We start from the raw sequence: 27,964 nt of genomic DNA, 5'->3' as shown, positions 1-27,964 counted from the left end.
AGGCATATAATCAGATACAATTGTATGTAACAGTACTGAGAGCTAGGGGTTCGACAAGGGTCTTTCATCTACTCGGCTGGGCATTTCAAGTATTCGGCAGATGACACCATAGTTTATTTCGCAATATATATGGGGGTAACTATCAGCTTAAACCTTGATTGGATGTACACATTATGCAAGAAAGATTATCATGACTACAGCACCTTACTAGGAAGAAATTTAATATTACCTAAGTCAATGACATCTACTAGTATTAAAAAACAATTTTATAGTAAGATTGTAACCAACACTAGAGTACGATTGCTCTGTTAGGGGTTCATACTTACAAGACAAAAATATCATTAAAATGGTTTAAAGTAGGGCGGGCTGCCCGTTTCAGACAGTGTAACTAACAAATACAAACATTCCTCAGCGTTTGTTTATACTCATGTTACAACACCTTGAATGGCGCAGTCTCTCTAACAGAAGACAAGATTCACGATTGGTAATGCTATATAAAATAGAACACGAAAAGGTTGCAAAACATTAAGCTGACCAATAAATCATACCTTCCAAATTCCATCCTTCATAACACAGAACAGAAAAGATTTCATATTTTTCTCTAAAACAATAACCGACTGGAACAAACTCCTTGATAATATTAAAAATTGCACAAGAGTAAACTATTTCAAATCTTCAATTTCATAGCATCAACTCATCTATTCACATCAAACTATTTTTTCCTCTATTTTTATTTTGTATACTTATATATTAAAAGAAAGGCGAAAGATACCAGAGGAACAGTCAAACTCATAAATCGAAAATAAACTGACAACGTCATGGCTAAAAAGGAAAAAGACAAACAGACAAATAATAGTACACAAAAACAACATAGAAAACTAACAACTGAGCAACACGAACCCACCAAAAAACTGGGGGTGATCTATATTAATCTATGTCTTGTTGTAAGTTATTCTCTTGTGACGTAATCTTCAGATGGTTGAAGGTGCATGCATGGTCACTATATATATGTTAGAAGAAGTATAGTAGATGAATATAGAATAATGAGCAACATGCGCAGAATAAATAGCAAGACAAAAAGAATAGAGGAAATTGGGGAAGAAAAGAATAATAGAGAATAATGGGATGCTAACATATTAAGAAAAGAGACGTATGGGCCGCAAAAAATATGTAATCTAAAATGACGTACACATTCAAGAATACAGAAATGAAGGACTCCCTATCGAGACCCTCATAAATAAAGATGCGTGAGTAAACACGGATTCTTCATGTTACTGTGTTAACTATGAGGCATGATATTCTTGTAAGTTTTTTTTTTCTGAAAATGACTACAAAATGCAAAATAATTTGCAACCATGCACTGGATGTGCTGTTTTGGAAAATAGAGTTTGTTTTACTATTCCGTGATTCTGACTTAACGATATCTAATAAACTTTGCAAAAAAATATGTTGTTGTATTGTTTACTAGACATTGATGGAAGTCGAATGATTCATGTTATGGCTTTGTTTTAATATTTTTTTATCAAAAATTATCTCTCAAAATAATATCATCATGCAGAACTTGTTAAATGCAAATGACAAATGCATGAGACACTTTACGTCAAAAGAAATAAAATCACATTTCGGTAGTAAGGTTATTCGCACTTCACTCGTAACTATCCTTATTATTTTGATGAAAAACTTCTGCAACGGTTCAGGGGTACAGTGAAAGTATAAATCTAAAATCTAACAAAGCCTAATTTTGTGTTGAGGCGACATAATTTTTCTATAATAAATGTGAAAATATCACAACATCGAAGTACTGGGTGTCCATGCAATTGTATTCTCGAATTTTCAAATCGTACAGGAAATTCTGAATTTCGAAATTGCTAGACTTCGAACTGACACAACATTTAAAGACTAGTGATCGTTAGAAAATGGTTGCCAGACTTCGAACTGACACAACATTTAAATTGATCGTTGAACAACATGAATATAATCATATCAATTCCAATCTGGACAAATTGTTTCGGGTTCCATTCTACAGTTGTTTTTTTTTTAACTTTTAATTTGAATGGTTGGTTCTTGTTGTTACGTGTTAAAAACACATGGCTTCATTATATAATAAAACATAAAATTATGTTTAGTAAAATCAGATTTCATTTGATATCGGTTGAACTGATGGATCAGCTATGGTACGAAACTTCAAGGTCAAAAATACTTATTTACGTATAAACATAATTATTTCTGTATATATACTCACATGTCCGGACCGTATGGGTATATGTATACTCGTTTGGTTATTAACAGGCCAGAACATATGAGTATTTGGACCATATAGGTATTTTTTCAAATATGCATTAAAAACGTTTCAATAATACAATAAACTTTATCTTTAAAACTAAATACTGATGGTTACAAAGAAATGTATTAGTTAAAGTTTTTAAAAGCTACATAAAAATTAAACATAGATGGAATGCCACAGTCAGTTGGTCTTAGTTTTCATCGCTAGTTGTATTCTTGCATGTAATGCTTAGAGAGTTATTACCTGTACCAAGACATGACAGATCATGACAGTTGTTGTCCATTCGTTTGATGTGTTTTGTCATTTGATTTTGCCATGTGATTAGGGACTTTCCGATTGAACTTTCCTCGGAGTTCAGTATTATTGTGATTTTACTTTTTACTTCCACACGGTACCATAACTTTTCTGTATTTGTACATCTTGGTTGTGCACGATCCTTTTCAGTTGCACCTTTTTCTTGCATGTGAAAAGGTAGCCTTCTTTACAGGTGCGGGCACTGATACCGAAGTATCGGGCCATTCAGATGTGTCTACGGTGTTTTTAAGAAGCTCTAGATCTCCAGTATCATAATAGGACTGCAGTACACCATATTCGCATAAGAACTTAAATAAAATATGGTCCTTGTCTGTGATGTCATCTACTTTACACAATAAACTTGGGAAATCACCAGACGTCTGTCAACCACCGGTATATACGTAAAGTAATAAAACTTCCTTTTACATGCAATATGTCATTGTGCATTTGATACTGTACTTATAAATAGTAAGTAAAATTAACTGTGTGAAACTGTTTATTTTTATTTAGTTAATAAGACTACTATAACAGTCTCAGTTAAAATATAATAATTACATTAGATGTATGCAGAGACATATATATGTCTCTGATGTATGTTTCATTACAATACGTTATTCTGATTGGCTAACTGCACATCATGTGTTATTCCTTAAGCAGTTGTGTCACTCAATAAAACTTCTCATTCATGATGACACGAGGTCCCACAATAAAGTGCACAGGTAAATGAAATAAAAACTTGATAAAAGGCGTGTTTTCATGATCCTATAGGTAAAAATGTAATTATAAGTATTGAATGCTTTTTTTTGTAACTTTATAGGGTTGTAAAAGCGTTGACCGTGCGCACATTTTAAGTATGAAGCGCTTCCGCGCTTCATACAAAATGTACGAAGTTCGGTCAACGCTTTTACACCCCAATAAATTTACAAAAAAGAGCATTCAATTCTTAAATAAAATGATTTTTTTTAAAGACGTGACAACTAGAAGGGACATTATACCTTATGAACAGTTTAACAGTAATTAAACAAACGTGTTAATTACCACGACCATACGCGTACGACGGACCAAATGAGTATATACCCATATAGTCATGACCATACGCGTATGGTCCAAATACTCATATGGTCAGGAACATATATACGGAATTCGATTTATGTATATACGTAAATCGAATTCCGTATATACAGAAATAATTACGTATATACGTAAATCGAATTTTGCATATACAGAAATAGTTATGTATATACAAAATTCGATTTACGTATATACGAAATTTAAGTATGTATATACATAATTCAATTTACGTATATAAGGAAATCGATTTACGTAAATACGCAATTAAAAAGCGAAGCGCTTGTTTATGTATTTTTCTATTTTTCTGGTATTTTGTTACCCACAGAAGTGCCAAGTCAAAGGGCAGTAACTAAAGTTAGACATAATAAAAGAGTAATAAATTGTAAGTTGATCTAAGTTTACTCAGTTTGTTAAGATGTTTCCCAATTCTCTTCAAAACATTTAATTTCCTTGCAGCCTTTTTACATATATTTAAAATATGTAAATTAAAGTTTAATTTACAAAATACAAGTACAAAAATAAACAAACAAACAGACAGACAGACAGACAAACAAACAAACAAACAAACAAACAAATTAAAAAAAAAAACCCAAAAAAAACCCACATAATTATATCCATATCCTCACATGATATAGAAATACCATTCAAATCAAACACAATCTTCTTATCATGTGTTTTATTGCCAATAGAGATCAATAGAGATGGCTTGAAATTTCTCTGGGTTGGTCTGCATTTTATTGGAAGAAAACCACTGTATTATCCTCCCTTATTTAGTTATAATTTTGCATCAGCACCTGTCACTGATATAAACCTAAAGATCATAATGATTAATCCATGATTAGAAGACTAAAGCAACAGCACTCGTCTCAGATTTTTTTTCTATATACCTTTATTTAACAAGTGTTATATAAAGGTATATACACTTATTGCGGACCTGTTTTTTTATTGCTATGAGTTACAATTTATGACAAAAATAAGCAAAGACCCATCGAAACAACATCTGATAAACAAATTTAATAATACTTTTAGATATTTGGATGATCTTTTGGCTCTCAATAATGACGACTTCAGTATGTATATTAAAGAAAGTTATCCTGTTGAACTTACTTTAAATAAAACTAATACTAACAATGACCACTGCCCTTTCCTCGATCTTGATATCTATATCACTAACGGAAAGCTGAATACTAAAATTTATGATAAAAGAGATGATTTTTCATTTCCTATCGTTAATTATCCATTTTTAGATGGTGACGTTCCCTTGTCACCATCTTACGGTGTTTATATATCTCAACTTGTACGATTCGCTCGTGTATGTAACAATGTTTTAGATTTTAACGAGAGAAATTTATGCATTACTGAAAAATTATTACACCAGGCTTTTCGATATCACAAACTAGTCAAAACATTTACTAAATTTTATCATTGGTATAAGGACATCATTCGTAAATATAGCTCAACATGCAGACTTCTTATACGTTCAGGTATTTCACATCCAATTTTTTATGGAAATATTCTTTACAAAGCACAAAGGTGTCAGTATTCACCTCAAAAACTAACAAAACCTTTGAATAGACTTATTAAGAAGGGATATAGTTACGATACTGTTGTCAGGTCATTAAAGATTGCATATTTTGGCGTTAATATTGATTCACTTATAGGGTCTTTGCATCGGAACTAAACACATTTATTTAAAAACCAGTTGTTGGCATGACACGGGTTATGTTCTTCTCATATATGTTATGATGGTATGATACTAAACCCCTAACGGGAAATATTGTGCCTGATGTTCATATGATGAAATCATAATCTTTCAGTCAGTTTAATTGAAGTCTGGAGCTGGCATGTCAGTTAACTGCTAGAAGTCTGTTGTTATTTATGTATTATTGTCATTTTGTTTATTTTCTTTGGTTACATCTTCTGACATCAGACTCGGACTTCTCTTGAACTGAATTTTAATGTGCGTATTGTTATGCGTTTACTTTTCTACATTGGCTAGAGGTATAGGTGGAGGGTTGAGATCTCACAAACATGTTTAACCCCGCCGCATTTTTGCGCCTGTCCCAAGTCAGGAGCCTCTGGCCTTTGTTAGTCTTGTATTATTTTAATTTTAGTTTCTTGTGTACAATTTTGAAATTATTATGGCGTTCATTATCACTGAACTAGTATATATTTGTTTAGGGGCCAGTTGAAGGACGCCTCCGGGTGCGCCGGGGAATTTCTCGCTACATTGAAGACCTGTTGGTGACCTTCTGCTGTTGTTTTTTTCTATGGTCGGGTTGTTGTCTCTTTGGCACATTCCCCATTTCCATTCTCAATTTTATATAGGAAAAAATTATTCCGAGACGAGTGCCTGTGACTAAAGCACCTCGGAAAGTGTACTCGTTATCTGAATATTACTAAATTTGAATATTTGCTTTTTATATAAATGACTATATTAATGTAAGGATTTATGTATATAAAAGTTGTTTCTAAATTATATTATACAGAAAGGGTGGAGGGTTGTTTAAATTAAGGAAATTTACCGTTCTCATTACGACACGTTTCAATTATAACAGTATATAATTGACATTTTGGCGGGTTATTTTTTATCTCCCCTTTTGTCCTAATTTTTACCCTGGTAAACCTTCAGGTTAATAATTACTAAATGACTGTATATACAACCTCGAATCAATGACTTGATCAACAAAGCATGACAGTACTGTAGACTACTATATTTGGTATTGAAAGGTATTGTATTGCTAAATGTAATAACTAAATATAGATGGAGTTTAAATGATTTAAATTTACCTGACATATTAGAAGTAAATAGAACCATATGTGACTTTCTAAATTGTGGAGAGTTTATTTTCTACTAATCTGTAAAGTTTTTGAAATCTGAGGAAGGTAAGCTTACTTAAGGATGATTTCATTTTTCGAAGGATTTGTATAGTATAACACCACTCACGGATCTAGAAATTTTAATAAGTGGGGCCCGCTGACTGCCTAAGAGGGGGCCCGCTCCAGTCACGCTTCAGTGATTCCCTATATAAGCAACCAAATTTTTTCCCAAAAAAAGGGGGGGGGCCAGGGCCCAGCCTAAATCTGCTTCTGATTACAGTTTAAAACTATTATCATTTACAGATGCCATCCAAAATACAGAAATGGATAGGTGGGTCATGCAAGGCTCTGGCTGGGGGGTTTACTATGTAATACTAGGAGTGGTCCTGCATTAACCAAACATGAAGCCCCTTATCCTCCGCTGATGTTTTTGAAAATTATTTATCAATAGAAAATTCTTGCTAGTAGCAATAAAATACTTGACATATCATAGCTGTTTCTCAGTAGGGCAATGCTTAGTATATGATTCTTTGAAAGTTATATTTAAAAAGCTAGGAAGACATTCAACTATGAATTCTCACATTGTCATAGATGGGTATCTTTTTAAATTAATATATTTTCAGAAAGAAAACCATGACTGCCAAGATCACAAGAAGCTCTCCATTGTTATACAAATTAGAAGGTATTTGACACAGTATCATATTAAAGTCCAGCATATAAAATTTAGTTGTGCCATTCATTTAAATTGTATATAAAAAAAAAAAATTGTTTCATATCATGATGTATTGTTTTCTGTGTACACGTTATGCTGCCCTCATTAAGGGCCCTTGATTGGGATAATAAATATTCTTATTCTAAATTAATTAAAATAACATCAAACAAAATTACAATATTTATCATATATGCCTCTTAAAAAAAACCACACCTGACAAATGATATTATTTCCATTCATTCATCAAATGTTTCTGGGATTACCTACACAAGTTATGCTTGTGGCCAAAGTTATTATTTATATTCGTTTTTATTTTGCAGTTACCCTTCCAGATGATGAGGCTGAGATATTTAAAGCAGTCCACCTTGATGATATTCCTATGTTACGAAATCAGATAAAACTTGGTGTTGACATAAATAGTATACATACAGGTAGATATGTGTTTTCTCTGTTTGACAATCTAGCTATATCATAAGTGCAGTTGACAGATTTCCATTACTATTTTACAATTGTTACCCAGGATCCACAATGTTACCTTTATTTTAAATCATCATTACAATTGTAATCCAACATGCACAATGTCATCTTTGTCCTAAATCATCATTACAATCGTAATCCAACATACACAATGTCATCTTTGTCCTAAATCACCATTGCAATTGTAATCCAATGTACACAATGTCATCTTTGTCCTAAATCATTACAATTGTAATCCAACATGCACAATGTCATCTTTGTCAACAATCTTCATTATAATTGTAATCCAACGTAAACAATGTTATCTTTGTCCTAATTTATCATTTAAAATTGTAATGCAATGTACACAATGTTACCTTTGTCCTAAATCATCATTACAATTAAAATCCAACATACACAATGTCATATTTGTCCTAAATCATCATTACAATTGTAATCCAACATACACAATGTCATCTTTGTTCTAAATCATCATTATAATTGTAACCCACAATGTCACAATGCTAAATAGGTAATACTACAAACCTCTAATAGAAATAGTTTCACTGTAGAAAAATATCTCGCTTTTGGTTTGGATTTTTGTAACTTGACATCTACTGAAAAAATATTCCATCATAAAAGACTTTAATAGATAACAATGACATTTTTTCTGCAGATTATTTTTAGTACTAATTTTTTTTTTGGTTTCATTTAAGGTTCAGAATGTATGATAAAATCCCGGCAGTTATCTCGACATATACGTCTGACAGAATATAGTCCCTTAATAAAGGCAGTGATATTCAGTCAAATTGAGGTAATGGTTTTGATGATTATTTGTCTGAATTCAGCTTAATAAAAAATAAGACAATAAATATGGCATCACACTAAAAAATTGTTCTTTTACTTTGGAAAGATTTATTTGAACATGAAATGTGCACAAATGTTTTGAAAGTAACACAATTAAAACATGATTTTGTATACTACTACATGTATATGATGCATGCCTTTTAAAGATTAAAAATCTGTTATTATGAGTCTTTCCTAGAAGCAGTACTAGTATTTGAATGATGTTTTTTCTACTGTACTTTTTTAGACAGTAGAGTGGTTAGTTGATAATGGTGCATTAGTAAATATTCGAGAAGGTACTCAACGTACACCACTTCATTTGGCAGTGGCTACAGATAGAGCTGATGTTGTTCAGTATTTGATTTCACAAGGTTAGTAGGAATAGTAATAGTATACAGTAAACTCATACCACACCTTCTTTTTTTATATCAATGATGTTTGTGCATGTCCATACACAATATGTACGTACATCAATTAGACATCAACCCAACAACCAAAGTAATAAAAAAAAAGATATCTACATGTCAACATAAAGTCTTCAACAATAGACAGTAACCTATATTCTACACTGTAAATTACAATATGTCATGCTCTTAATCACCTTACCATAAGTATTTACAAGGAATAGGAGGTTTACAATATGTCATGCTCTTAATCACCTTACCATAAGTATTTACAAGGAATAGGAGGTTTACATTATGTCTTGCTCTTAATCACCTTACCATAAGTATTTACAGTCGGAAAGCTGACCCCGGTTTGACCCCATTTCTTAAAGCAACAATGGACGTCATGTGATTACCATATATGGGCATTTTTTTACCAAAAAAAGTGAAGCTCGTTTTTTGGAATTTGTAGTTTTTTGCATGAATTAAAACTAATTTCCTTTTAAGTGAACATTTTTGAGTATATAAGAAATATATTACTCAACTCAATTATGGATTAAACTCCTTTTTTTCTCTCAAAATGTGTCTTCAAAGTCAAGGTGTTGACGAAAAAAATTGGTCACAGAAAATTAAAATCGTAATTTTCTTTCTTAACTTCTCTGGAAGCTATGCTGAATTTAAATTATGTTATGTAACATAACTTGGACTATGATATTTTAAATTTGTGCCAGTTGATATGCTCAGATACGCAAATGTGCCAGTTAGATGTGTCGATATTTCTGACGAAGTGGGGCCGACGGTAATTCACGAGTTACGTCCCTTTGTTTGACACTTTCATGAACAAACTATTGTTATATCAAGCACCATATGCTGTTATTTACACATGGATATTATTAAAATAATCTTATTAAATATATTTTGATACTGTAAACATGTGCCAAAAAAAATAAAGAAACACATTTTATCACTTTTCAGAACTCAGTCCCAGTGAAATAGGCCCTATGTGTCCCTATGTGCCATTTATAGGGTTAATAATTTAATATTAGTTTAATATTCCAAGAGTTAATTTAATATTCATGTTTTGGTAAGTATTTTTACTGCTGCAACCAATTTATTTTAACACAGAAATAAATGTCTACTAAATTTATACAAGGGGTAGTCTAAATATTCATGAATAATGGATCAAGACAGTATTAAAATGATAAAAAACAGGAATTCCTTTTCATCACTGACACTTGCAAGTTGGTCCTACCTTTTTCATTTAAACTTAAAAGAGATCATAATGAAAGTATTCTGAATGTAAAATCTTCATTATTTTAAATTTATAAAAGGAAAATTAGTTTGCAATCCTTATGAACAAACTAAATATAACAATACATGTTGTCTCATTGATTTCATGCAAGTTATAGTTCTAATGAATGGACTCAAATTATAGAAATAACACACTAAACCAATAAATAAATGGTGTTAATCATGAACTTGAAAATAAATAAGAACAAAATAGACTCAGTAATATTTTTCTTTTTCTATTTGAAAAAAATAATAATAATATTAAAAAACTATGCATTTTTACATTTATATAAAAGTATTTCAGAGCAATTTCTGAGGGGGGATAGGACCTTTATGTTTTTAAGCTCGGGATTTCGGGATTGACCCTTTCGGGATCCGGGAATTCTTTTATCGAATTTCGGGACCTCGGGATTTCGTGTTTTTTAAGCTCGGGATTTCGGGATTTCGTGTTTTTAAGCTCGGGATTTCGGGATCAGGACCCCTCCTACCCTCCCTCATTTCTGGGGGCTAAGTCAACAATTATGTTTTAGATCACAAGTCAAAATTAAGTCACACTTCATGTCAGTATGATAATGCTTTGAATAAGATTGATTAAAATGATAATCTGAAAGAGATTGTTTGAAGGCAGCAACCATTTGTTTTCAGGGAGGGGGGAACTATGGATTTTTTTCCAGACAAGTTGAAAACAATTCTTCTCTTTCAATTTTAGCATTTCATTTAATGGCAGCTGAGGATAAAACAAACATTTTTTTTTGTCAGGGTCAAAAACAAATTATTTTTTATCCAAAAATTGTAAACAAACTTTTTGTTCTCAAAACAATCAATAGCCACCACCCCTACCCCCACCAGAAAATCAAATGGTTGTTGGCTGCCTAAGTTCAAATTTAGGACAACACTTTCTCATTTACTTTTGCAGGATTCATTTATCACAAAAAAAGATATATTATTATAAACAACGAATGTGTTTTATGTCAGTCATCTAAAGCAGTTAAGGTTGTGCAAAGACAGTATAAGATTTCCTTACCTTGTTTTAGTGAAGTCATACATTTCACTGACTTAAAGAGAATAATTAATCCAGTCAAATATTCACAGCTGATCTCGCCATTACTTTTTCAAACAAAAATACTAAATGTGTGTACATTGACTGTGTTCAGATGCCAGATGACATCGATGTGTAAGACCGAAAAACTACAATGTCAAAAAATGTCTTTCTCAGTTTGGAATTTAGTTAAAATGGGGTTTCCCAAGGGGAATAAGAACGTTATACTTGATGCTTTTTTTAAATTTTGAGATTCGTATTATTAATTGTTTGTATAGTACATATAGTCTTTGTTAATCTGTGAAAAATAGAAGAAAATAATTTTAAACGACGATCAACGGCATTACGGGATCGTTAAAAGACGGCCGATTTGACATGTTTTAGAATTTTTTTTCCTTTTGATAATAAACTCCATGCTTAACAAATCGAAATAAATCTATTTCAGACCCTAATGGCAAGTAGGAAACTGAAAAAATGATAAACTTCCAAATTGGCGCCAAAAAACAATTCCGCGAAATTAACGCAATTTCAGAATGGCGGGTTTTAATATCAGTCCCATTGTTGTCTTAAGAAAGTAGCAACAACGGTCGTTTCTAAGGGCTTGCTTTCCGACTGTTACAAGGAATAGGAGGTTTACAATATGTCTTGCTCTTAATCACCTTACCATAAGTATTTACAAGGAATAGGAGGTTTACAATATGTCTTGCTCTTAATCACCTTACCATAAGTATTTACAAGGAATAGGAGGATTACAATATGTCTTGCTCTTAATCACCTTACCATAAGTATTTACAAGGAATAGGAGGTTTACAATATGTCTTGCTCTTAATCACCTTACCATAAGTATTTACAAGGAATAGGAGGATTACAATATGTCTTGCTCTTAATCACCTTACCATAAGTATTTACAAGGAATAGGAGGTTTACAATATGTCATGCTCTTAATCACCTTACCATAAGTATTTACAAGGAATAGGAGGTTTACAATATGTCTTGCTCTTAATCACCTTACCATAAGTATTTACAAGGAATAGAAGGTTTACAATATGTCATGCTCTTAATCACCTTACCATAAGAATTTACAAGGAATATGAGGTTTACAATATGTCTTGCTCTTAATCACCTTACCATAAGTATTTACAAGGAATAGGAGGATTACAATATGTCTTGCTCTTAATCACATTACCATAAGTATTTACAAGGAATAGGAGGTTTACAATATGTGTTGCTCTTAATCACCTTACCATAAGTATTTACAAGGAATAGGAGGTTTACAATATGTCATGCTCTTAATCACCTTACCATAAGTATTTACAAGGAATAGGAGGTTTACAATATGTCATGCTCTTAATCACCTTACCATAAGTATTTACAAGGAATAGGAGGTTTACAATATGTCATGCTCTTAATCACCTTACCATAAGTATTTACAAGGAATAGGAGGTTTACAATATGTCTTGCTCTTAATCACCTTACCATAGGTATTTACAAGGAATAGGAGGTTTACACTATGTCATGCTCTTAATCACCTTACCATAAGTATTTACAAGGAATAGGAGGTTTACAATATGTCTTGCTCTTAATCACCTTACCATAAGTATTTACAAGGAATAGGAGGTTTACAATATGTCTTGCTCTTAATCACCTTACCATAGGTATTTACAAGGAATAGGAGGTTTACAATATGTCATGCTCTTAATCACCTTACCATAAGTATTTACAAGGAATAGGAGGTTTACAATATGTCTTGCTCTTAATCACCTTACCATAAGTATTTACAAGGAATAGGAGGTTTACCATATGTCTTGCTCTTAATCACCTTACCATAAGTATTTACAAGGAATAGGAGGATTACCATATGTCTTGCTCTTAATCACCTTACCATAAGTATTTACAAGGAATAGGAGGTTTACAATATGTCTTGCTCTTAATCACCTTACCATAAGTATTTACAAGGAATAGGAGGATTACAATATGTCTTGCTCTTAATCACCTTACCATAAGTATTTACAAGGAATAGGAGGTTTACAATATGTCATGCTCTTAATCACCTTACCATAAGTATTTACAAGGAATAGGAGGTTTACAATATGTCATGCTCTTAATCACCTTACCATAAGTATTTACAAGGAATAGGAGGATTACAATATGTCTTGCTCTTAATCACCTTACCATAAGTATTTACAAGGAATAGGAGGTTTACAATATGTCATGCTCTTAATCACCTTACCATAAGTATTTACAAGGAATAGGAGGTTTACAATATGTCATGCTCTTAATCACCTTACCATAAGTATTTACAAGGAATAGGAGGTTTACAATATGTCTTGCTCTTAATCACCTTACCATAAGTATTTACAAGGAATAGGAGGATTACAATATGTCTTGCTCTTAATCACCTTACCATAAGTATTTACAAGGAATAGGAGGATTACAATATGTCATGCTCTTAATCACCTTACCATAAGTATTTACAAGGAATAGAAGGTTTACAATATGTCTTGCTCTTAATCACCTTACCATAAGTATTTACAAGGAATAGAAGGTTTACAATATGTCTTGCTCTTAATCACCTTACCATAAGTATTTACAAGGAATAGGAGGTTTACAATATGTCTTGCTCTTAATCACCTTACCATGAATATTTACAAGGAATAGGAGGTTTACAATATGTCATGCTCTTAATCACCTTACCATAAGTATTTACAAGGAATAGGAGGATTACAATATGTCTTGCTCTTAATCACCTTACCATAAGTATTTACAAGGAATAGGAGGTTTACAATATGTCTTGCTCTTAATCACCTTACCATAAGTATTTACAAGGAATAGGAGGTTTACAATATGTCTTGCTCTTAATCACCTTACCATAAGTATTTACAAGGAATAGGAGGTTTACAATATGTCTTGCTCTTAATCACCTTACCATAAGTATTTACAAGGAATAGGAGGATTACAATATGTCATGCTCTTAATCACCTTACCATAAGTATTTACAAGGAATAGAAGGTTTACAATATGTCATGCTCTTAATCACCTTACCATAAGTATTTACAAGGAATAGGAGGTTTACAATATGTCATGCTCTTAATCACCTTACCATAAGTATTTACAAGGAATAGGAGGTTTACAATATGTCTTGCTCTTAATCACCTTACCATAAGTATTTACAAGGAATAGGAGGATTACAATATGTCTTGCTCTTAATCACCTTACCATAAGTATTTACAAGGAATAGGAGGATTACAATATGTCATGCTCTTAATCACCTTACCATAAGTATTTACAAGGAATAGAAGGTTTACAATATGTCTTGCTCTTAATCACCTTACCATAAGTATTTACAAGGAATAGAAGGTTTACAATATGTCTTGCTCTTAATCACCTTACCATAAGTATTTACAAGGAATAGGAGGTTTACAATATGTCTTGCTCTTAATCACCTTACCATAAATATTTACAAGGAATAGGAGGTTTACAATATGTCATGCTCTTAATCACCTTACCATAAGTATTTACAAGGAATAGGAGGATTACAATATGTCTTGCTCTTAATCACCTTACCATAAGTATTTACAAGGAATAGGAGGTTTACAATATGTCTTGCTCTTAATCACCTTACCATAAGTATTTACAAGGAATAGGAGGTTTACAATATGTCTTGCTCTTAATCACCTTACCATAAGTATTTACAAGGAATAGGAGGTTTACAATATGTCTTGCTCTTAATCACCTTACCATAAGTATTTACAAGGAATAGGAGGATTACAATATGTCATGCTCTTAATCACCTTACCATAAGTATTTACAAGGAATAGAAGGTTTACAATATGTCTTGCTCTTAATCACCTTACCATAAGTATTTACAAGGAATAGGATGATTACAATATGTCATGCTCTTAATCACCTTACCATAAGTATTTACAAGGAATAGGAGGTTTACAATATGTCTTGCTCTTAATCACATTACCATAAGTATTTACAAGGAATAGGAGGTTTACAATATGTCATGCTCTTAATCACCTTACCATAAGTATTTACAAGGAATAGGAGGATTACAATATGTCTTGCTCTTAATCACCTTACCATAAGTATTTACAAGGAATAGGAGATTTACAATATGTCATGCTCTTAATCACCTTACCATAGGCATTTACAAGGAATAGGAGGATTACAATATGTCTTGCTCTTAATCACCTTACCATAAGCATTTACAAGGAATAGGAGGTTTACAATATGTCTTGCTCTTAATCACCTTACCATAAGTATTTACAAGGAATAGGAGGTTTACAATATGTCTTGCTCTTAATCACCTTACCATAAGTATTTACAAGGAATAGGAGGTTTACAATATGTCTTGCTCTTAATCACCTTACCATAAGTATTTACAAGGAATAGGAGGTTTACAATATGTCTTACTCTTAATCACCTTACCATAAGTATTTACAAGGAATAGGAGGTTTACAATATGTCATGCTCTTAATCACCTTACCATAAGTATTTACAAGGAATAGGAGGATTACAATATGTCTTGCTCTTAATCACCTTACCATAAGTATTTACAAGGAATAGGAGGTTTACAATATGTCTTGCTCTTAATCACCTTACCATAAGTATTTACAAGGAATAGGAAATTTGCAATATGTCTTGCTCTTAATCACCTTACCATAAGTATTTACAAGGAATAGGAGGTTTACAATATGACTTGCTCTTAATCACCTTACCATAAGTATTTACAAGGATAGGAGGTTTACAATATGTCATGCTCTTAATCACCTTACCATAAGTATTTACAAGGAATAGGAGGATTACAATATGTCTTGCTCTTAATCACCTTACCATAAGTATTTACAAGGAATAGGAGGATTACAATATGTCTTGCTCTTAATCACCTTACCATAAGTATTTACAAGGAATAGGAGGATTACAATATGTCATGCTCTTAATCACCTTACCATAAGTATTTACAAGGAATAGGAGGTTTACAATATGTCTTGCTCTTAATCACCTTACCATAAGTATTTACAAGGAATAGAAGGTTTACAATATGTCTTGCTCTTAATCACCTTACCATAAGTATTTACAAGGAATAGAAGGTTTACAATATGTCATGCTCTTAATCACCTTACCATAAGTATTTACAAGGAATAGGAGGTTTACAATATGTCATGCTCTTAATCACCTTACCATAAGTATTTACAAGGAATAGGAGGATTACAATATGTCTTGCTCTTAATCACCTTACCATAAGTATTTACAAGGAATAGGAGGTTTACAATATGTCTTGCTCTTAATCACCTTACCATAAGTATTTACAAGGAATAGGAGGATTACAATATGTCATGCTCTTAATCACCTTACCATAAGTATTTACAAGGAATAGAAGGTTTACAATATGTCATGCTCTTAATCACCTTACCATAAGTATTTACAAGGAATAGGAGGTTTACAATATGTCATGCTCTTAATCACCTTACCATAAGTATTTACAAGGAATAGGAGGTTTACAATATGTCTTGCTCTTAATCACCTTACCATAAGTATTTACAAGGAATAGGAGGATTACAATATGTCTTGCTCTTAATCACCTTACCATAAGTATTTACAAGGAATAGGAGGATTACAATATGTCATGCTCTTAATCACCTTACCATAAGTATTTACAAGGAATAGAAGGTTTACAATATGTCTTGCTCTTAATCACCTTACCATAAGTATTTACAAGGAATAGAAGGTTTACAATATGTCTTGCTCTTAATCACCTTACCATAAGTATTTACAAGGAATAGGAGGTTTACAATATGTCTTGCTCTTAATCACCTTACCATAAATATTTACAAGGAATAGGAGGTTTACAATATGTCATGCTCTTAATCACCTTACCATAAGTATTTACAAGGAATAGGAGGATTACAATATGTCTTGCTCTTAATCACCTTACCATAAGTATTTACAAGGAATAGGAGGTTTACAATATGTCTTGCTCTTAATCACCTTACCATAAGTATTTACAAGGAATAGGAGGTTTACAATATGTCTTGCTCTTAATCACCTTACCATAAGTATTTACAAGGAATAGGAGGTTTACAATATGTCTTGCTCTTAATCACCTTACCATAAGTATTTACAAGGAATAGGAGGATTACAATATGTCATGCTCTTAATCACCTTACCATAAGTATTTACAAGGAATAGAAGGTTTACAATATGTCTTGCTCTTAATCACCTTACCATAAGTATTTACAAGGAATAGGATGATTACAATATGTCATGCTCTTAATCACCTTACCATAAGTATTTACAAGGAATAGGAGGTTTACAATATGTCTTGCTCTTAATCACATTACCATAAGTATTTACAAGGAATAGGAGGTTTACAATATGTCATGCTCTTAATCACCTTACCATAAGTATTTACAAGGAATAGGAGGATTACAATATGTCTTGCTCTTAATCACCTTACCATAAGTATTTACAAGGAATAGGAGATTTACAATATGTCATGCTCTTAATCACCTTACCATAGGCATTTACAAGGAATAGGAGGATTACAATATGTCTTGCTCTTAATCACCTTACCATAAGCATTTACAAGGAATAGGAGGTTTACAATATGTCTTGCTCTTAATCACCTTACCATAAGTATTTACAAGGAATAGGAGGTTTACAATATGTCTTGCTCTTAATCACCTTACCATAAGTATTTACAAGGAATAGGAGGTTTACAATATGTCTTGCTCTTAATCACCTTACCATAAGTATTTACAAGGAATAGGAGGTTTACAATATGTCTTACTCTTAATCACCTTACCATAAGTATTTACAAGGAATAGGAGGTTTACAATATGTCATGCTCTTAATCACCTTACCATAAGTATTTACAAGGAATAGGAGGATTACAATATGTCTTGCTCTTAATCACCTTACCATAAGTATTTACAAGGAATAGGAGGTTTACAATATGTCTTGCTCTTAATCACCTTACCATAAGTATTTACAAGGAATAGGAAATTTGCAATATGTCTTGCTCTTAATCACCTTACCATAAGTATTTACAAGGAATAGGAGGTTTACAATATGACTTGCTCTTAATCACCTTACCATAAGTATTTACAAGGATAGGAGGTTTACAATATGTCATGCTCTTAATCACCTTACCATAAGTATTTACAAGGAATAGGAGGATTACAATATGTCTTGCTCTTAATCACCTTACCATAAGTATTTACAAGGAATAGGAGGATTACAATATGTCATGCTCTTAATCACCTTACCATAAGTATTTACAAGGAATAGGAGGATTACAATATGTCATGCTCTTAATCACCTTACCATAAGTATTTACAAGGAATAGGAGGTTTACAATATGTCTTGCTCTTAATCACCTTACCATAAGTATTTACAAGGAATAGAAGGTTTACAATATGTCTTGCTCTTAATCACCTTACCATAAGTATTTACAAGGAATAGAAGGTTTACAATATGTCATGCTCTTAATCACCTTACCATAAGTATTTACAAGGAATAGGAGGTTTACAATATGTCTTGCTCTTAATCACCTTACCATAAGTATTTACAAGGAATAGGAGGTTTACAATATGTCTTGCTCTTAATCACCTTACCATAAGTATTTACAAGGAATAGGAGGTTTACAATATGTCTTGCTCTTAATCACCTTACCATAAGTATTTACAAGGAATAGGAGGATTACAATATGTCTTGCTCTTAATCACCTTACCATAAGTATTTACAAGGAATAGGAGGTTTACAATATGTCTTGCTCTTAATCACCTTACCATAAGTATTTACAAGGAATAGGAGGTTTACAATATGTCTTGCTCTTAATCACCTTACCATAAGTATTTACAAGGAATAGGAGGTTTACAATATGTCTTGCTCTTAATCACCTTACCATAAGTATTTACAAGGAATAGGAGGTTTACAATATGTCTTGCTCTTAATCACCTTACCATAAGTATTTACAAGGAATAGAAGGTTTACAATATGTCTTGCTCTTAATCACCTTACCATAAGTATTTACAAGGAATAGGAGGATTACAATATGTCTTGCTCTTAATCACCTTACCATAAGTATTTACAAGGAATAGGAGGTTTACAATATGTCATGCTCTTAATCACCTTACCATAAGTATTTACAAGGAATAGGAGGTTTACAATATGTCTTGCTCTTAATCACCTTACCATAAGTATTTACAAGGAATAGGAGGTTTACAATATGTCTTGCTCTTAATCACCTTACCATAAGTATTTACAGGGAATAGGAGATTTACAATATGTCATGCTCTTAATCACCTTACCATAAGTATTTACAGGGAATAGGAGGTTTACAATATGTCATGCTCTTAATCACCTTACCATAAGTATTTACAGGGAATAGGAGGTTTACAATATGTCATGCTCTTAATCACCTTACCATAAGTATTTACAAGGAATAGGAGGTTTACAATATGTCTTGCTCTTAATCACCTTACCATAAGTATTTACAAGGAATAGGAGGTTTACAATATGTCTTGCTCTTAATCACCTTACCATAAGTATTTACAAGGAATAGGAGGATTACAATATGTCTTGCTCTTAATCACCTTACCATAAGTATTTACAAGGAATAGGAGGATTACAATATGTCTTGCTCTTAATCACCTTACCATAAGTATTTACAAGGAATAGGAGGTTTACAATATGTCTTGCTCTTAATCACCTTACCATAAGTATTTACAAGGAATAGGAGGTTTACAATATGTCTTGCTCTTAATCACCTTACCATAAGTATTTACAAGGAATAGGAGGTTTACAATATGTCTTGCTCTTAATCACCTTACCATAAGTATTTACAAGGAATAGAAGGTTTACAATATGTCTTGCTCTTAATCACCTTACCATAAGTATTTACAAGGAATAGGAGGTTTACAATATGTCTTGCTCTTAATCACCTTACCATAAGTATTTACAAGGAATAGGAGGTTTACAATATGTCATGCTCTTAATCACCTTACCATAAGTATTTACAAGGAATAGGAGGTTTACAATATGTCTTGCTCTTAATCACCTTACCATAAGTATTTACAGGGAATAGGAGGTTTACAATATGTCTTGCTCTTAATCACCTTACCATAAGTATTTACAGGGAATAGGAGATTTACAATATGTCATGCTCTTAATCACCTTACCATAAGTATTTACAAGGAATAGGAGGTTTACAATATGTCATGCTCTTAATCACCTTACCATAAGTATTTACAAGGAATAGGAGGTTTACAATATGTCATGCTCTTAATCACCTTACCATAAGTATTTACAAGGAATAGGAGGTTTACAATATGTCTTGCTCTTAATCACCTTACCATAAGTATTTACAAGGAATAGGAGGTTTACAATATGTCATGCTCTTAATCACCTTACCATAAGTATTTACAAGGAATAGGAGGTTTACAATATGTCTTGCTCTTAATCACCTTACCATAAGTATTTACAAGGAATAGGAGGATTACAATATGTCTTGCTCTTAATCACCTTACCATAAGTATTTACAAGGAATAGGAGGTTTACAATATGTCTTGCTCTTAATCACCTTACCATAAGTATTTACAAGGAATAGGAGGTTTACAATATGTCTTGCTCTTAATCACCTTACCATAAGTATTTACAAGGAATAGGAGGTTTACAATATGTCTTGCTCTTAATCACCTTACCATAAGTATTTACAAGGAATAGGAGATTTACAATATGTCTTGCTCTTAATCACCTTACCATAAGTATTTACAAGGAATAGGAGGTTTACAATATGTCTTGCTCTTAATCACCTTACCATAAGTATTTACAAGGAATAGGAGGTTTACAATATGTCTTGCTCTTAATCACCTTACCATAAGTATTTACAAGGAATAGGAGGATTACAATATGTCTTGCTCTTAATCACCTTACCATAAGTATTTACAAGGAATAGGAGGTTTACAATATGTCTTGCTCTTAATCACCTTACCATAAGTATTTACAAGGAATAGGAGGTTTACAATATGTCTTGCTCTTAATCACCTTACCATAAGTATTTACAAGGAATAGGAGGATTACAATATGTCTTGCTCTTAATCACCTTACCATAGGTATTTACAAGGAATAGGAGGTTTACAATATGTCTTGCTCTTAATCACCTTACCATAGGTATTTACAAGGAATAGGAGGATTACAATATGTCATGCTCTTAATCACCTTACCATAAGTATTTACAAGGAATAGAAGGATTACAATATGTCTTGCTCTTAATCACCTTACCATAAGTATTTACAAGGAATAGGAGGTTTACAATATGTCTTGCTCTTAATCACCTTACCATAAGTATTTACAAGGAATAGGAGGATTACAATATGTCTTGCTCTTAATCACCTTACCATAAGTATTTACAAGGAATAGGAGGATTACAATATGTCTTGCTCTTAATCACCTTACCATAAGTATTTACAAGGAATAGGAGGATTACAATATGTCTTACCATAAGTATTTACAAGGAATAGGAGGTTTACAATATGTCTTGCTCTTAATCACCTTACCATAAGTATTTACAGGAAATAGGAGGTTTACAATATGTCTTGCTCTTAATCACCTTACCATAAGTATTTACAGGGAATAGGAGGTTTACAATATGTCTTGCTCTTAATCACCTTACCATAAGTATTTACAGGGAATAGGAGGTTTACAATATGTCTTGCTCTTAATCACCTTACCATAAGTATTTACAGGGAATAGGAGATTTACAATATGTCATGCTCTTAATCACCTTACCATAAATATTTACAAGGAATAGGAGATTTACAATATGTCATGCTCTTAATCACCTTACCATAAATATTTACAAGGAATAGGAGGTTTACAATATGTCTTGCTCTTAATCACCTCACCATAAGTATTTACAAGGAATAGGAGGTTTACAATATGTCATGCTCTTAATCACCTTACCATAAGTATTTACAAGGAATAGGAGGTTTACAATATGTCATGCTTTTAATCACCTTACCATAAGTATTTACAAGGAATAGGAGGTTTACAATATGTCTTGCTCTTAATCACCTTACCATAAGTATTTACAAGGAATAGGAGGTTTACAATATGTCATGCTCTTAATCACCTTACCATAAGTATTTACAAGGAATAGGAGGTTTACAATATGTCTTGCTCTTAATCACCTTACCATAAGTATTTACAAGGAATAGGAGGATTACAATATGTCTTGCTCTTAATCACCTTACCATAAGTATTTACAAGGAATAGGAGGTTTACAATATGTCTTGCTCTTAATCACCTTACCATAAGTATTTACAAGGAATAGGAGGATTACAATATGTCTTGCTCTTAATCACCTTACCATAAGTATTTACAAGGAATAGGAGGTTTACAATATGTCTTGCTCTTAATCACCTTACCATAAGTATTTACAAGGAATAGGAGGTTTACAATATGTCTTGCTCTTAATCACCTTACCATAAGTATTTACAAGGAATAGGAGGTTTACAATATGTCTTGCTCTTAATCACCTTACCATAAGTATTTACAAGGAATAGGAGGATTACAATATGTCTTGCTCTTAATCACCTTACCATAAGTATTTACAAGGAATAGGAGGTTTACAATATGTCTTGCTCTTAATCACCTTACCATAAGTATTTACAAGGAATAGGAGGTTTACAATATGTCTTGCTCTTAATCACCTTACCATAAGTATTTACAAGGAATAGGAGGTTTACAATATGTCTTGCTCTTAATCACCTTACCATAGGTATTTACAAGGAATAGGAGGATTACAATATGTGTTGCTCTTAATCACCTTACCATAAGTATTTACAAGGAATAGGAGGTTTACAATATGTCATGCTCTTAATCACCTTACCATAAGTATTTACAAGGAATAGAAGGATTACAATATGTCTTGCTCTTAATCACCTTACCATAAGTATTTACAAGGAATAGAAGGTTTACAATATGTCTTGCTCTTAATCACCTTACCATAAGTATTTACAAGGAATAGGAGGATTACAATATGTCTTGCTCTTAATCACCTTACCATAAGTATTTACAAGGAATAGGAGGTTTACAATATGTCTTGCTCTTAATCACCTTACCATAAGTATTTACAAGGAATAGGAGGTTTACAATATGTCATGCTCTTAATCACCTTACCATAAGTATTTACAAGGAATAGGAGGTTTACAATATGTCTTGCTCTTAATCACCTTACCATAAGTATTTACAAGGAATAGGAGGATTACAATATGTCTTGCTCTTAATCACCTTACCATAAGTATTTACAAGGAATAGCAGGTTTACAATATGTCTTGCTCTTAATCACCTTACCATAAGTATTTACAAGGAATAGGAGGTTTACAATATGTCTTGCTCTTAATCACCTTACCATAGGTATTTACAAGGAATAGGAGGTTTACAATATGTCATGCTCTTAATCACCTTACCATAGGTATTTACAAGGAATAGGAGGTTTACAATATGTCTTGCTCTTAATCACCTTACCATAAGTATTTACAAGGAATAGGAGGTTTACAATATGTCATGCTCTTAATCACCTTACCATAAGTATTTACAAGGAATAGGAGGATTACAATATGTCTTACCATAAGTATTTACAAGGAATAGGAGGATTACAATATGTGTTGCTCTTAATCACCTTACCATAAGTATTTACAAGGAATAGGAGGTTTACAATATGTCTTGCTCTTAATCACCTTACCATAAGTATTTACAAGGAATAGGAGGTTTACAATATGTCTTGCTCTTAATCACCTTACCATAAGTATTTACAAGGAATAGGAGGTTTACAATATGTCTTGCTCTTAATCACCTTACCATAAGTATTTACAAGGAATAGGAGGTTTACAATATGTCTTGCTCTTAATCACCTTACCATAAGTATTTACAAGGAATAGGAGGTTTACAATATGTCTTGCTCTTAATCACCTTACCATAAGTATTTACAAGGAATAGGAGGTTTACAATATGTCTTGCTCTTAATCACCTTACCATAAGTATTTACAAGGAATAGGAGATTTACAATATGTCTTGCTCTTAATCACCTTACCATAAGTATTTACAAGGAATAGGAGGTTTACAATATGTCTTGCTCTTAATCACCTTACCATAAGTATTTACAAGGAATAGGAGGTTTACAATATGTCATGCTCTTAATCACCTTACCATAAGTATTTACAAGGAATAGGAGGTTTACAATATGTCTTGCTCTTAATCACCTTACCATAAGTATTTACAAGGAATAGGAGGTTTACAATATGTCTTGCTCTTAATCACCTTACCATAAGTATTTACAAGGAATAGGAGGTTTACAATATGTCTTGCTCTTAATCACCTTACCATAAGTATTTACAAGGAATAGGAGGTTTACAATATGTCTTGCTCTTAATCACCTTACCATAAGTATTTACAAGGAATAGGAGGTTTACAATATGTCTTGCTCTTAATCACCTTGCCATAAGTATTTACAAGAAATAGGAGGTCAAAATAGTTTAATGTTGCTGATAAGTTCAAGTGGAAATCATTTAAGAATTTTGAGATTATTTTTTTTGCTTCATACCATAGTACAATTATTGAATATTTGGGTATTGCTTTTTACTTGGTTCATGCTTAAGTACAAATAATGAATATTTATAGAGATAGGTTAACTTAAGTCTAATTAGAATAAGTCACTGTCGCACTAATAATCAGAGTAACGTTGTGTTTAGCATTGACTTGCAGAAAAGTTGACTAGTATCTCCTAGGCAATGCTTAACATAATATTACTTTCATTTAATATCTGTAAGAACAAAGTAAACAATTCAGCCACTTTAAATATAATTATTACCTGAGTTTTTAAACAAAAGATAACATATAAACATGACATTACAAGAATCTTTTCTTTTTTTAGGTGCTGAACTGAATTGCCAGACAAAAAGTTTAAGAACTCCTTTACTTGAAGCTGTTGATGTCAACAGTCCCTTAATTGTTGATATGTTAATAAAAGGAGGATCAGACCTTGACCTTGGGGATATAAAAGGAACAACACCATTATTAGATGCTGCATTTCAAATCTTGAAACTACATCGGCAAAAACATTTGAATATGGAAGTGATAGAATTACTTATAAAAGGTACAGAAGACTATTAATCTTTACTACAGCTACTGTGTTGTCTATGTGTAAAATGCATTCAAATGACCCTTTAGATTCTGATGCTCTCAAACTAGGAATCTGTTGCATTTTTCACATCAATATGAATAATAAAAAACTCACAATAATTTCTGAATTTACAGTAGTCATTCCCAGCCTATAAATCCTACAAATGGTACTAAAAGATCGGTGCAAAATCCCGGTACAATTGGACAAGTGTTGAAACTGAGAGCTTTTTCAATTTCGCTGGCAGTACATTGATATAGCATGCATGAAAGCATATAAGACACAGATTGATTATGGTCTCTAAATAGGAATACTTTCTCAAAAATTGTCGTTTTGGTTTAAAAAACGATTGTTTAAATACAAATTTAGGAAGTACAAAACACTATATTTATAACTCATATTCAAAATATTTCCGACTTTGTGGGGTTTCAGAGTAGTTTCAGCTCAATGCTATTAATCTCTCCCTTTAGTAGTATATATCTTAAGCCATTATGATCTTTCAGGAGGATGTGCTGTCAACAAGGCCAATAATTTACATGCTACACCTTTAATGATGGCTGTTGGCAGTAAATCACAAACAGTGGTAGAAGTATTGTTAAACGCTGGAGCTGACATTAATCATGTAAATATAAATAAATGGTGGTATGAGCTGACAACAATGAGGGTTTCTTTTGCAGAAGTGCCTTATTTCAAAAGACCTTCTAGGAAATGTGAGGCTACTAATAGTCTTAGGACATGCTTTTAATTATTTGAAAAACGGTATCACATCAGGTCAATAGTCTGCACTTCATTAAAAATGTATAAAGACCCCTACATTCAGAATCATTTTTAGTAGTGTTAAAGCAAATAAAGGTATAACATGCATTATATGTCTTTTGAATGTGAAATGAAATTTTCTGTTTATATAGAAGTAAAGAGATATCAGGTATGATTGCTTATGAGATAACTATCCACCATAGTTCAAATGAAATGGATGTTTAATCAATTGTAGCTCCACTGTACAGCCTTCAACAATGAGAAAAACCCAAATCAAATAATCTGATATGAAAGGCCCTATCTGACATGAAAAATATGAAAATATTTAATTGAGAAAACTTAAATAATTTGCACAAATACAGATATGACAGACTGTAATGATAGTGAACCAACATGTTAAATATGTTTTCTATTCTGTTAGTCTTCTAATGTATTGTATTATATCATTTTCTGACATAAAAACTTTTGCGATAGTTGGTTGTTAATAACACTGACTGCTTGAGATTGTGAAATTGAGGGTCTGAAATTGGCATCACTGAATGAGTCACTGCACATTCTTTAATAGAAACTATATTGTAAATGACATTAAATGTAATCTGTCGTTTACAATGATAATAGGTTGATAACAAGAAAAGAACAGCCTTCCATTTGATAACAGAACATGACAAGATGACTAACTTAGCATTACAGTTGTTACAAGCAGGAGCTGATTTGAATACTAAAGACTCTAATGGTAGGTTCAAGTTTTAAGTGGTACACACTGGTCAAACAGTTTTCAGTAACAAACAGAAATGTTATGTTACATATTCAAACAAAACCCATTAGTTAAGTGTAGGTTGACAAATTGAAATAACTTAGATAGGTTATGATCCATGTGGAAAAAAAGGGGGGTCTGAACCCTCCCCCTTTTAGAAATGGCTGGATCTGCTTAAAAATATCAAATATGCATTCAACAGTCACAACCTTAAATGAATTTAATTCTATAAGTTTCAACTTTGGATAAAACATTAAGTTTTTGTAACACATACACTTTAATAATTACAATAAAGAATTTTTGTATAGCCACCTTAATTTATAGTTGTAGTGATCTAATTAAGCTAAATAATACTGTTTATATGGCAATTGTTAAGCCATTGTAATGGACACAATTTGATTGTATATGCAGGTTCTGCAGGTTTACTGCTACGTCAGTAAAGAAGACAAAAAATATTAGAGAAATTAAGTCATAAATGTTATATCTTTCACTATAAAACAAAATTATTTTTTCCAGGCAAAACACCAATTGAGAAAGTTGTTAAATTTGGAAAATTTGAAATGATTAAGTTTTTGTTACATGCTGATTGTCAGTACGACAAGGAACTAATGACCTCGGACAGAATGAAATATTTATGTGAACTTGTGCCAGTGTTTGGGAAGTGGGTCAGTCATGAACTTGGAACAGTTAAATCATTACAAAGGTTGTGTAGACAGACAATAAGGAACAATACACAAACAGAACAGTTGAAGAACATACCAACACTGGACCTCCCAAAATCCCTCATTGATTATTTAATGTATAGATAAAATAATGTTTTGTGATAGCAAATTAGTCTTGTTTTTAATAATACTTTTTGTCCAGAAAGAGAGTACATAAAAAAAAGTGAACTATAAAGAACGATTATAAATAAGCTACCTTTGTCGTCTCTCATAAATCTGTACAGATTGGCTTATGTATACAAAATGTCTTTTATAAATGTATTGTGTAATTTTATACATAAGGTGAGACGTAAATAAAATATTGAATTGAATTGAATTGATAATAAAAACCTACATGAAAGGGTGAGGC

General features: G+C 32.1%; 1 protein-coding gene across 3 annotated transcripts; it reads left to right on the top strand.

Annotated features, from left to right (window-relative positions):
* The first annotated feature begins 63 nt into the window (after positions 1-63).
* On the top strand, positions 64-27,926 carry LOC139499207 (putative ankyrin repeat domain-containing protein 19). 3 transcript variants are annotated; one of them, XM_071287900.1, is made up of 9 exons: positions 64-135; positions 7,093-7,151; positions 7,502-7,612; positions 8,354-8,451; positions 8,731-8,854; positions 25,138-25,359; positions 25,887-26,005; positions 26,758-26,872; positions 27,410-27,926. In XM_071287900.1, the coding sequence occupies exons 2-9, from the start codon at positions 7,103-7,105 to the stop codon at positions 27,700-27,702; spliced, it is 1,131 nt and encodes a 376-aa protein (XP_071144001.1). In that variant the 5' UTR covers positions 64-135; positions 7,093-7,102; the 3' UTR covers positions 27,703-27,926. The 3 variants fall into 3 exon arrangements, with proteins under 3 accessions (XP_071144001.1, XP_071143988.1, XP_071143995.1); XM_071287887.1 differs by lacking the exon at positions 64-135 and adding an exon at positions 6,252-6,379; XM_071287894.1 differs by lacking the exon at positions 64-135 and adding an exon at positions 6,396-6,535.
* Positions 27,927-27,964: the final 38 nt, after the last annotated feature.

This window comes from Mytilus edulis, chromosome 1 (assembly GCF_963676685.1).
Source record: "Mytilus edulis chromosome 1, xbMytEdul2.2, whole genome shotgun sequence".
Lineage (NCBI taxonomy): Eukaryota > Metazoa > Mollusca > Bivalvia > Mytilida > Mytilidae > Mytilus > Mytilus edulis.
Note: the sequence above shows the minus strand (reverse complement) of the source record. Positions and strands in the feature narration are given on the sequence as shown.